Source organism: Pistacia vera, unplaced genomic scaffold (assembly GCF_008641045.1).
Source record: "Pistacia vera cultivar Batoury unplaced genomic scaffold, PisVer_v2 Contig122, whole genome shotgun sequence".
Taxonomy (NCBI): Eukaryota; Viridiplantae; Streptophyta; class Magnoliopsida; order Sapindales; family Anacardiaceae; genus Pistacia; species Pistacia vera.
The window spans coordinates 590,948-603,176 of NW_022195271.1; the positions used below are offsets into that span (position 1 = coordinate 590,948).

The 12,229-nt window shown below is 35.1% G+C and overlaps 1 protein-coding gene across 1 annotated transcript; it reads right to left on the reverse strand.

Annotated features, from left to right (window-relative positions):
- Nucleotides 1-1,338: 1,338 nt before the first annotated feature.
- Nucleotides 1,339-7,556, reverse strand: LOC116115085 (adenylate kinase 1, chloroplastic). The gene is made up of 4 exons (XM_031401225.1): nucleotides 7,183-7,556; nucleotides 3,157-3,297; nucleotides 2,437-2,709; nucleotides 1,339-1,865 (listed from the first exon to the last, which is right to left on the reverse strand). Exons 1-4 carry the CDS (start codon nucleotides 7,483-7,485, stop codon nucleotides 1,722-1,724), a joined length of 861 nt encoding a protein of 286 aa, XP_031257085.1. The 5' UTR covers nucleotides 7,486-7,556; the 3' UTR covers nucleotides 1,339-1,721.
- Nucleotides 7,557-12,229: the final 4,673 nt, after the last annotated feature.

Below are 12,229 nucleotides of genomic sequence, written 5' to 3' on the forward strand. Positions count from 1 at the left end.
TCAAAAGCCCAAACGCAGGCACGAATATATGCCTTGATTGTAACATTAAGTCAAGACAGCCACAAATAGCCTCTTTTTGCATATTCAGCTTTCACTCACATTATTATGGCTATCTTTAAATTGGCATATCCAGGACACGTCTTTCTTTTTTCTGGTTAAAAAAAAGAAGATGCTGTTTCATTTACCTGCTCACCAGTCCTTTCTGTTTGAGTACTTTTTTGCTTATTCTACTACCAAAATCCTCACAGATTATATTGAAATCGCTATCAAAGACTTTCTTCACAGACGACACTTTCATTCAACAATTCAGAATCTAATTACGATTTATGTACATGTGTGGGAACGTCTATCTTCATTGCAACCCTCAGCAATCAAGAGCTGGTTGTGCATCCCAATTAATGTATGCAGCTGTGTTAACTTACTGCCTGGCAAACTATAGCCAACCAGCTCGGCCAGCTGCAATGGTAATTCTTGTTTAGGCAAGCACAGGTTTAAGTTGTGTTTTATGATAACAGTTGATGAGACATCATATAATAGCAGAAACACAACCGATAACCAAATTCACCCAAATGTGTGGCAGAAAACACAATTAATAATTTCAAAAGGAAGTAAGCCATTGACAATACAATTATCAGGATCTTTCAATAATATGTGGGTGCTAAGTCTATCTTCATTGCCACTCTCGCAATCAAGAGCTGGTTGTTTGTACCAATTAATGTATGCAGCTGTGTTAACTTACTGCCTGGCAAACTGTTGCCAACCAGCTCGGCCAGCTGCAATGGTAATTCTGATTTTGGCAAACACAGGTTTAAGTTGTATTTTATGATAACAGTGGGTGAGACATCATATAATAGGAGAAACACAACCGATAACCAAATTCATCCAAATGTGTGGCAGAAAACACAATTAATAATTTCAAAAGGAAGTAAGCCATTGACAATACAATTATCAGGATCTTTCAATAACATGTGGGTGCTAAGTCTATCTTCATTGCCACTCTCGCAATCAAGAGCTGGTTGTTTGTCCCAATTAATGTATGCAGCTGTGTTAACTTACTGCCTGGCAAACTATTGCCAACCAGCTCGGCTAGCTGCAATGGTAATTCTGATTTTGGCAAACACAGGTTTAAGTTGTGTTTTATGATAAGTTGATAACAGTGGAAGCTGCATCATATGATAGCAGAAAACACACAATAAATAATTTCAAAAGTATGACATTGACAACACAATTTTCAGGATATTATAGGAATATGTGGGAGGGAGAGATAAGATCAAGTTTTCATTTAACATGTCCCTAGCAAGTATTCCATCTCGAAACTTTTGAACATGGCGCCAGCACTTCAAAAAACAATTCAATTCTGTAACCATGATATTCAGTTACAGCAATACAGTATTGTCATAACTTATAACTAGCAACACAGTATCATTATATCAATCTCCACTGTCAGAACTCTTATTGTTACCATAAAAAATAATGTGGTGATGACTACTCTCTCCCTCTCTGTCAAATTGCAGCAAAAAAATCTTTCTAATATGAAGATACTGTAGCCCAACAAGGCATTGTTTGTGATCTAAAGGATGGTTAGATCTTAATTATTTTAATTCAAGAAAGGTAATAAAATTTCTTTCTCTTCCTCATGCAAAATTTATAAGCATGCAATCTTTTTACATGCAAAGAATAACAAGACTTACTATTAAAAAGTACATTATGTCTTTAATAGTTTATGCCGCAGCAGACTGCTTCTCCTCATAGTCATCAAGATTTAGGGCCTCCAGCAACTTTGGCCAGGATTCAGGAATTCCACCAGGCAGATCAAATTCCAACAATTTTCCTTGACCGCGGTAGAAATCTTCCACAGGCCGACTCTGCAAGCACAGCAACAGAAAATTAGAGAAATTAGCAGCACTGCAAACAAGAGGAAAACATAATCAATCACTATTTTTTGACAGAACTTGAGCAAAATCCATTAACCACCTCTATATTAACACATAACTACAGCTAAAACTGTTAAAAACATTATTTCCTGATAGCATAATTTCGATCTATTGATAAATGTACATAAAAAGCTTGACTGCATATACCCTAAAGGAATTAGCCATGCTGATGAATATGCAATTCTCATACACAAAAAAATGTTTAAAGGTAAAAACCAATTCCGATCTATTAAAGAAATAAAAGTATGGAATCTTACCAATTTCAATGTGTTTTGCACATGTTCTCAATAAGAAGTATAAATAAATGAGAAATCTTTGGTAGACAAGCAAACCACACTATCCATACAGTTATCCAATAAAATCTAACTGCATATACAGTTATTTCAAAATTTGCCAATCATAGTAACAGTTAGGTGAGAGAAAGAAATATTAAATGCGTATCACGAAATTTTATTAGATGGTCGTAAAAATGACCCAAGACTTTTTGTAAACAAATTGACACCTTTTCATTGTATACACGAAGTCGTGCTTTCACCACTTCTTCAGTATCATCTGCCCTGGTGATGAGCTTTGACATACAATGGGATGGGGGAAGAAGTGGAGCCATGCTAATAGCCGGGTTACCATTTTCACCCTTGACATTAATAGAAGCCACATTGAAATTTCCCCCACATTGACTGCACATTCTCCTTCCAAGACATTTCTCAAGTAAGACATCTTCCCGCAGCTTCAGATTGACAACCAAATCAATATCGGCTACTCCTTCCAGTATTTCCTAAAAACATAGACAAACAAGCAATCTGAGCATTAACAATGATATGACTACAGGGAGAAAAAGAGAAGAACACAGAGACCCATTGGGCCAAGAAAAGTGAGACCACAAAGAGTTTCAAAGTTAATTCTATTGTTAGAGGCAGTATCTGTTGTAGACCAAAGGATGAAGCACCTCACTTGGTTGGTACTCATGATTGGAGAATGTCATAAATAAGTAATATATTCTAATTAGGTGCATCAAGTTTCATAATACCATGAAACATTTGAACAACCAACTAGTCTTGGGCTTAGAAGAGCATAAAATCATGTGGGTGATCTATTGGAAGTACTAGAAAGATAATTGGCCAAACCCAGAAAACAAGTACCACAGGTAAACTATACGAAATCAGATAAGATTTACAAAGCAGAAAGCAAAATAATTGGTCTTCATCAAGAGAAGGATACTCACCGCTTGTTTTACTGTTCGAGGAAAACCGTCAAGGATAAAACCTGATTCCCCCTTGGCTTCCCCAGCCTCAAGTCTCTTTGACAATAAGTTGAATATGATTTCATCTGAAACCAACTTACCTTGGTTTACAATCTCAGCAAGCTGCAGAAAACGAAAAAGAGAAAATGAAATATTTTAGTCAGATAAAAATAATAACATAACACATAAGAGCCCACTTGGACTGAACCCTATTACTTTTAAAATGTCAAAAGTCAAATAGTTAACACTGAAAAACGAAAAAAAAGGGCCTATGCTACAGTTTCAAGAACTTCATTTGATTTAAAATATCATGCTACTATTTGCACTTGAATTTCATTTACCGGACAACAATACCCACTAAAGAGGACCATGTAACGCCATTCCTAAAGCCTAGACACATGAATGGTAATTGTTGCATAACATATGCCAGAAAAAAATTAGTCATCTTAGCATAGAGTAACGAAAACATCATAGCCACTCATGTAGAAGTTAAAAACTACTTAAAGAATCCAAAAAATTGAGAAAGAGATTAAGAGAAACTAGAAGTCAATAACCCTAAAGTGCAGATAACATAGTTCATAATACTCCAAATGAAACTCCACTGCTATCTGACTAGCAACTATAAACAGAGGTATAATTTGCTGGGAATGTACTAACATGAAAATCCCAATTAAGTTTTTTTTAGTTTCTTTTCACAAGCTATTAATTGTGGTCCCGCAACCAAATATCCAACTCATCTGATTCTGATCCACTCTCAATGGACTTTTTTTTTCTGTGTCAAGATTTTTGCATCACCTATGAAAATGCAACTATTACCTTGGCCATCAAAAATTATTTTCTCTATCTTGGATCTACAGGTGGTAGAACTAACAAACAACATGGTTAGGTTCTCCAATCTATATAACCTCAAAGAGAATCCAATTGTTGGAAACTTCTGGTTTATTATTTCTTACTCCATTTCAAGATTTATGTCCTCTAAATTTCTTTGCACTTGCAGGATTCTAAAATTATTAGATTTGCTTAAAATAATTATACTAAAAGAATCATCCAATTATATAATATATAAAGGAAATGAAAAAAGTTTATTGATGGAAGGAGATAAGAATAAAAGTGGATTAGTTATCCACTAAGGTGCCATATCAGCCTTGAGGAAGGAGGAAAACATAATTTAAAAAGAGAGACATGGAAACTCTAGAGTAGGTTGGGTAAAAAGATAGATTAACTATAGGATCTATAAGAGCCAAACAACCCCAAAAAGGAAACAGAACCATTCCGATTCTAGCTAGTGATATCCTACTTGATGGACTTACTTTCTCCCAAGTATTTATATCCTCATGGACTCCTAGTGGGCTCATTTAGACACAAAAAGTGTATTGTTTAGGATTTCATCTTTTGTTGGGACTTAACTTCTCTAGGGAACACAACTTTGGTTAGACTTAAATAAATCAGAGTTAGATTCTCTTATGTAACTATTCTTTTCACAATCTTATGGAAGCCACATGTCATTTGGTGGCATGATTAAATGTAAATTCAAGCCATGTGTCCTCAAGTTTGGCAATATTTCATTGGTTAGGTGGGTGGCTAGAATTAGTATATAAACCCGTTACAAATTGCTGCACCAAATTGAGAGACAATTGAGTGAGAAGAGAATAGCATCTTATACTTCATGAGACAATTGAATGATAGAGAATAGCATCCTAGCCCTTCTCATTCAATTGTATTTCAATTTGGTACAACAATTTGTAGGATGAGGAGGTTTATATCCTAATTCCAGTTACCCACCTAACCAATGAAATGTAACCAAACTTAAGGACACATGGCTTACAATTAATCATGCCACCAAATGACATGTGGCTTCTATAAGATGGCAAATAGACACCTCATTTACAACACATAATATCACTTTTTGCTTGGCCTTTCTTTCTCTATTTCTCTTGGTTTCCAAAGGAAGAACAAATATCTTACCTATCAAGGTATACCAAGGAACGATGCAATAAAAAATGAAGTAGAAGAAGTTAGCCAACTATGAAATTAATTAAATAGAGCATTGTTGCTCAACTATGATATTAATTTAATTGAACGTTTTCGAGCAAAATGCAAAACGTAAAGGCTAACTAAACCATTTTGAAACTCAAGCCAACTCTTTTGGGCTCAAGAACTAACTGTTAGCATGCTAATCTCTCAATTCTAGGTATATAGTCAATCCCTGATCCTAGGGATATATTCTTTGATTCATTAATATCTTGGAACCAAGGCAAGAGTATTCCTAATAAAGGGTAATACACTCCTAGAATTAAGGATTGATTGTATTCCCATAATTAATATTATTCTAACACCAAGCACGTCATTAATTTAATGATTACCCTTGTTTCCATCTCTTCTTTGTTTTTTTTAGGGTCTTTCTTTGATTGAGCTATAAAGGAAAGAAAATATTAAAACATTAATCATAGTAAGCTGAAAACATCAAAACTAGTTCAACAAAGGGTGAGACTTACGAGAAGCAAATTCACTTAAAAGAAAGGTAGCATCAATAGCCTCCCTGTTAGAACAAGAAAGATAACATTTTTGGTCTTCGTTGGATTCAAAGAGGTACACTAGAGGTCCACCAAAAGAATTTGAGTGTCCATTCAGAGGATAAGTTCCCAAGAGAACCCAAGCCCCAACAAAGGTGATATTAAGGAGTACAACTTCAAGGAGTCCACCATAAGGTCATACCAAATTGAGTTGCTCAGAGGATCTTAGTCCCAACAAAAGGTAGCACCAGCCACCAAATGACCCTAAGTTACACTATAATTTCTAATAATTTTCCAAATACTTTTTTTTGTCTATGAGACCCACCAGTAAGAGGTTTAGAGGTGTATATCAAGAAAATTCACATAAAAACGACTGGGTAAAAATAGGTCAAAGAATTACTGGCTGATGACAAAAGTGTAAAAACTATTACAAAGAAGTCCAAGAGCTTGGAAATTCAATAGGATAATAATCTCAAAGTTGAGGAGGAAACCAAGACAAATTGAAGATTGATAATCCAAAAGTGCTAATAATGTTACATCTAGACACTTCTACTGAACCTCTATTATTGTTAGACTAGAAACTAAAAATATAGGTGTAATTCATTAGCAAAAGATACAACATAAAAACATCAATAAGCAATTCTTTCTTACTCCTAGGTCTAACAACCAAAGATCTCACTTGAGAGTGAAAGTGGTTTAAACAACACACTACGGGCTCCTATAGTCAGCAGCAGGACAGTTTTCGATAACTTATAATTTATTTGATGCAGCAAAAAGGATAGGTTTTTTTTTTTTTTTTTTTGTGCAGAACCAAGAGATTGAGATGGAAGATAAGAAAAGGATGCCAAGAATTAGAGAAAAATCACACCAGTGTTTTTTTTACTAAACAGAAACAATAATAAACAACAAACGCCTAATTCTAAAATAAGAAGTAGCTTTCACTAATAATTAGATTCTTTTTACATAAGGAAAGTAAAATGGGAAAATTAAGAATACCTAACAAAATAAGAAAACAAATTACAATAGAAATCCTAGGTTTATGAGGGAAGTCGTCCTACATCAGACAAGATTTTGCATCAAACACCAATAGATCATGAGAAGTCGCTAACAGCCACAAACCAATCATATTCCTTACAGGCAGCTGACTGTAAGTTGAAATACGTGATAGCCAAGATTAAATCAAGCGTCATTATGACAACCCAACTTACAAGATGAGAACGACATTGTTTCTAACAAATTTACCGGCTTTATTAACAAAATGGTAAGATATCATCGAATTGACATCAAGCTCTACAACCTAAACTAAATAATATCTCATATAATGCGAAATCATCATTTCTTTCAGCAGATCTGAAGTCGAAAGAGAACTACACCGGAAGTTCAGCTTCGCAACAGTAATACAAGCACTGATTCATATATATAATTGAAACGGTGACGAAAATTAAAACATCATGAATCAAATAAATGAATAAAAAAAAAAAAAAAAAAAAAGAACCTGGTGAGACATGGGACCAGAGGAGGCGAGTTCTTCGCGAACAAGATCACCGGTTGCAATATGAGGGACACCAAGAAACTTCGAGAGACGACTGGCGTAGGTGCCCTTGCCAACGCCTGGACAGCCGAGAAAAACCCATTGAACATTCCTGTCCTTTGGATCTTTACGGGTTAAATGGTGGATTTGAGGATGAGGATTGTGGTGAGCGACGTCGGCTGAAGAAGAAGAATAAAAGTAGAAAGCTCTGGATATGTTAGAAAGGGATAATGAAGAGGGTTTTGTAAAGCGGGTTAATGCTGCCATTGTTTCGAGAGATTTTGAGAGAGCGGCAGCCGCGGAAGTGGAACTCGAGTTAATACACCTCCCACTACTGGCTTTAGTAGGGTAAATAGTTTCCAAATGTTCGAGGACAAACCCTGATTTTGCTTTTTTTTTTTTTTTTTTTTTTTTCCTGAAATAAAATAAAATAAAATTGGGCCAACAAAAATAGTCATAAAATAATTTTCTCCATATTAATTCCTGTAACTTTTAATACAAAATGAGAATTTTGACAATTTTAAAATTATGGGCTCCGTTTGGTTCACAATTTTGTGTTTTTGGGAAAAAAAATTTTTAAAAAGTTGAATTGGGTGGGTATTACGATGTAGGATTTACAGATTATAAAATACCCTCTATGTTTATTTTTTTACAAAATACCCCCTATAATAAAACATTAAAAGTTAACAAAAACACCCTTAACCCACTCTCAAATACGGACAGTCGGCCACCACCGTCGGAGGGTGGCCGGGTCGCCATATCGACGCATGACCGGCTGGATCTTGCCGACCGTGCGCCGATATGACCTTTTCCGGCCAGATCTGACGGTATTTGCTCGTCAACGATGGCCAACAAACGGTCATCGTTGATGGTCAATGACGACCGTTTGTTGGCCGTCGTTACCGACTGGTTACGGCCAAAGATCTGGCCTTTTTCTGTCAGATCCACCGTAGATCTAGCCGGAAAAGGCTAGATCAGCGCACTACCAGCCAGATTCAACCGGTAGTGCGCCATCCTACCAGATTTCGGATCTGGCCGGAAAAGGCTAGATCGGCGCACTACCGGCCAGATTCAGCCGATAGTGCGCCATCCTACCAGATTCCGACCATTTTCCGGCAATGGTGGCCAGAATCTGGTAAATATGGATTATTGGGGTGTTTTTGTAATTTTTTAAAAAATATTTAGGGGTATTTAATTACATTAACAAATTTAGGGGGTTTAAAAAAAGTTGAATAATATTGTGAGTTTTTGGGTATTTTTACTGTTTAACTTTTTTGGGAATACTAAAAGTAGTATTCCCAATTGGCAACCAAACGAAGCCAAGTTTTGTTGATGCACCCTAATTTTATAGGTTGTGATCGTTTACATTTTCATTTTTAAATTCTCGTATTTTATTTTGTGAATGGATAATATCTTATGAAGTATCCTAAATTTAATAGTTGATATTATGACACTATTAATAATGTTATGAAATTGAAATTCTATTAATAATTTTATATCTAAGTGATGTTGTTATGTTGTGGTAATACCACATTGGACTCTTAGGTACTTATATTATAGAAATGACTTTTTCTCACGATTTTTAAGATATCATTTACTACTCAACATTATATTCTATAAAAATTCCGTTATTACAATAATTTTCATTGTGAACCAAATTAACCTCTAACTGACCTCACCCCACCCATTTCACTCTCTGATCGCAAAATATCCATTTTTTTTTCTGGGAACACCTATCTTTCAGGCTTGTCTCTTATCAATTATCACACAAAAAATTCACCATTCCACAACTACTAGAACCCCTTCACCCCCTCTTAAAACCCACCATTCAATCGACTTCCCCACTCCTCTTTGCGTCCACTGGTCATTTTTTGGGCACCCAACACTGTTCGTAAAAATTCCCCAACCAACCTACCCTTCTCTGTCTGTGAACTCTCGTGCATCCTACCAGAACGCAAAAGCCACTGGATTCCTCTCTTTGTGTTGCCTTGCCCCCCAATCAGGTTAGTCTTGTGGCTGTTTTTGTTGGTTTTGTGTTAGGCAGACACCACCTTGTTGCGCATGCTTGGCTGGAAAGTGCTAGCTGAGCTCGACCTCTTGTCAAAAGGTTGCTGCAAGAGGAAAACGGAAGGTTGAAGCTTTGGGAGTGCAGTGACTGAAAATCACCACACACAAGCCAGAAAACACTCCTAACAACCTTCATTTTTCATCTTCCAACAATCAAACACCCAATCAGTCAATCCCAATTCATCAATCAAACAAAAACCCAAATCCTAGGAAAAAAGGCAATGATGACCACAGCGTTGATAGCATAGGGCGTTGGGAATGTTAAGGGTTTTGAGAGGAGTGGCCGATGGAGTGAATGGTGTTCTAGAGTAATCTCGGTGACATGGTCGCTAGAAAGAGCTCGTCACCAGAGAAAGATTGAGCGTGCAAACAACCAAACCGTATCGAGACCATCCTGCCCTCTTCTAATAAACTCTTGACTATCCTGTCCTTCGTCTCATAAATTTGCTAACGAAATTATGTTTGGATAGTAAAAGTATTTTAAAAGTTTATGGTGCTAACGTGTCATTAGGTTATTATTTGGTGGGGACAAGTCAGTTTACTCATACTTAATTACAATATTGACATGTCATCCAATACATAGTTTGGACCTAATTTTCTATATATGACCCTACTGACAAAAATAATCTATATTTCATATTTTTTTTTCTATTTTTAAAACATAATACTATTAGAGATTGTGCCCTAAAATTATAATAATTTTAGAATTTTATAGTATTAGAAAATAAACAAAAACCAAATGTTAGCATACAAATCCTTGTAATTACCATCCGTATGATTTACAATGGTTGTTATTATTATTCATACTCTATATACTTATCATGTCCTGCATTTACTATGCAAGCAAGGATCAATTTGATAAAATTACCACACATGAAAAATCAATATTAACAATTGGTTTGTGACTAGATGACAAGAATTTAACCATCTAGATGTGTTACTGTAATGACTCTGTCTCTCTAGCTAGTATACTTGTAAAATAAACAGTAAAACTCACTAAATATAAATATTACAAAAATATACATGTAGATGAGTATAAAATAATGGGCCCAATTTTTTCTTTATATATATATAAAACTATACATAGTATAAATAAATTTCTCAAGAAGCTCGACAGTGTTGTCCGACCCTTTCGTATGTTGATATTCCAAACGACCGCATCTCATCTATTACTTGCAAAAATATTGAAAACAACGGGGTGAGCACTAATTGCTCAGTAAGTAAACCTGTTATGCTACCCTTCTATCTCTGTTGCTCATATTCTGAATTCTTTCCTTACATCACACTTCTCTCTTCTTCTCTGTTCTTTTCTATTCTTTCTCTATTCTTTCTCTGTTCTTTCTCTCTGTTCTTTCTCTTTGTTCTTTCTCTGTTCTTTCTCTATTCTTTTTCTGTTCTTTCTCTCTGTTCTTTATCTATTCTTGTTTCTCACTAACTAACATGTAAGCATGATTGGAGAAACTAATTCTGAATAATATGAATACCATGATGCATGTGCATAAATGCATAAAGAATGCAATTTCTTTTCTGTTTTCTGTTTCTCTTCTGTTCTTTCTTTATGTGTTCTATTCTTTCTTTCTTTCTATTCTGTTCTTTCTTTTTGTGTTCTATTCTTTCTTTCTTTCTGTTCTTTCTTTATATTCTTTCTATGCCGATCGGACTCGGTTGAGGCATGGATTCGGAACCCTGGCCATGTGAGTGGGTACAGTCCTCATTTATATCGGACTGTACAACTCTTCTTTCTGATTATGAGGCCGCTGACTGAAGATGGCGTGCATGTAGGTAAATTTCGTTGGTACAGTTTTCATCCACATACACTTCTAACGAACTGTATATTTACTTCTTTCTGATTCTGAGGCCGCTCACTGAAGGCGGCGTGTATGTGGGACTATTCTTCTCTGCCACTCACGGGTTCCTCATCGCAACAACCTTCTCTTCTCTTATCTTTTTACGATTAATTCTTTTCTTTCTTTTTCTTTATTCTTTACTATTCGCATCCATGTGTATGTGCATGGAACTATGCTCATTCTTTGCTATTCTTTCTAAATGCAAATGTGAGAATGCAAGAATACATTATGACATATAAAAATATCATTAGAGAACTAGTATTTTCTACCAACCACATTCCCATAAAAACAACAAAATATTTTGAGGTAGTCATTCTGCACAGGTCATATTCAAGAAGGCATATCTCGAGTTATACACATCGGATTGCTACGATCTTAGTCTCGTTTTAAAGCTTAGAGACATGGCTTTTATGTTTAGGTCTCAACCCAGTTCAATCGATAAGATGCCCAAAAATCACTCAGAAGGTAACAGCTATGACAGGGCAACCATGGTAACATGTTTTCTCTTNTATTAGAAAATAAACAAAAACAAATGTTAGCATACAAATCCTTGTAATTACCATCCATATGATTTACAATGGTTGTTATTATTATTCATACTCTATATACAGTAAAACCTTTTTATAGTGATATTCTATATAGGAATAAACTCTATATAGTTATGAAAAATTCTATTCCCAATTTGGGATAGTTATAAATAAGAATAAACACTGCATTGTAATAAATTTTAATTTTTTTAATTCCCGTCTTAAGGAAAGTTACCTCCACATAGTAATAATTATTTATATATTGCAAAAAATATATATGCTATGTTATATTAAAGGTTTATGATAAAATAAAATATTTATCTAAAGTTGTTTGGGACAATGATTTATGCTTTAGAGTTGTTATCAAATCTTCTAACTTGCGGGTATGTAATAACTCGCTAGCATGAACACCTTCTTGTTAAAGCCAAAATATTTCTAGCTTCTCCATCATGTTTAGAGCTTCATGGCACGAAACTTTTTGCATTTATGTACTATTATCCTCAAGATTATTTCCTTTCTCTTCTTGTCTAATTGCAGCAATGATTTCTTATTTAGTTAAAACATATGCGA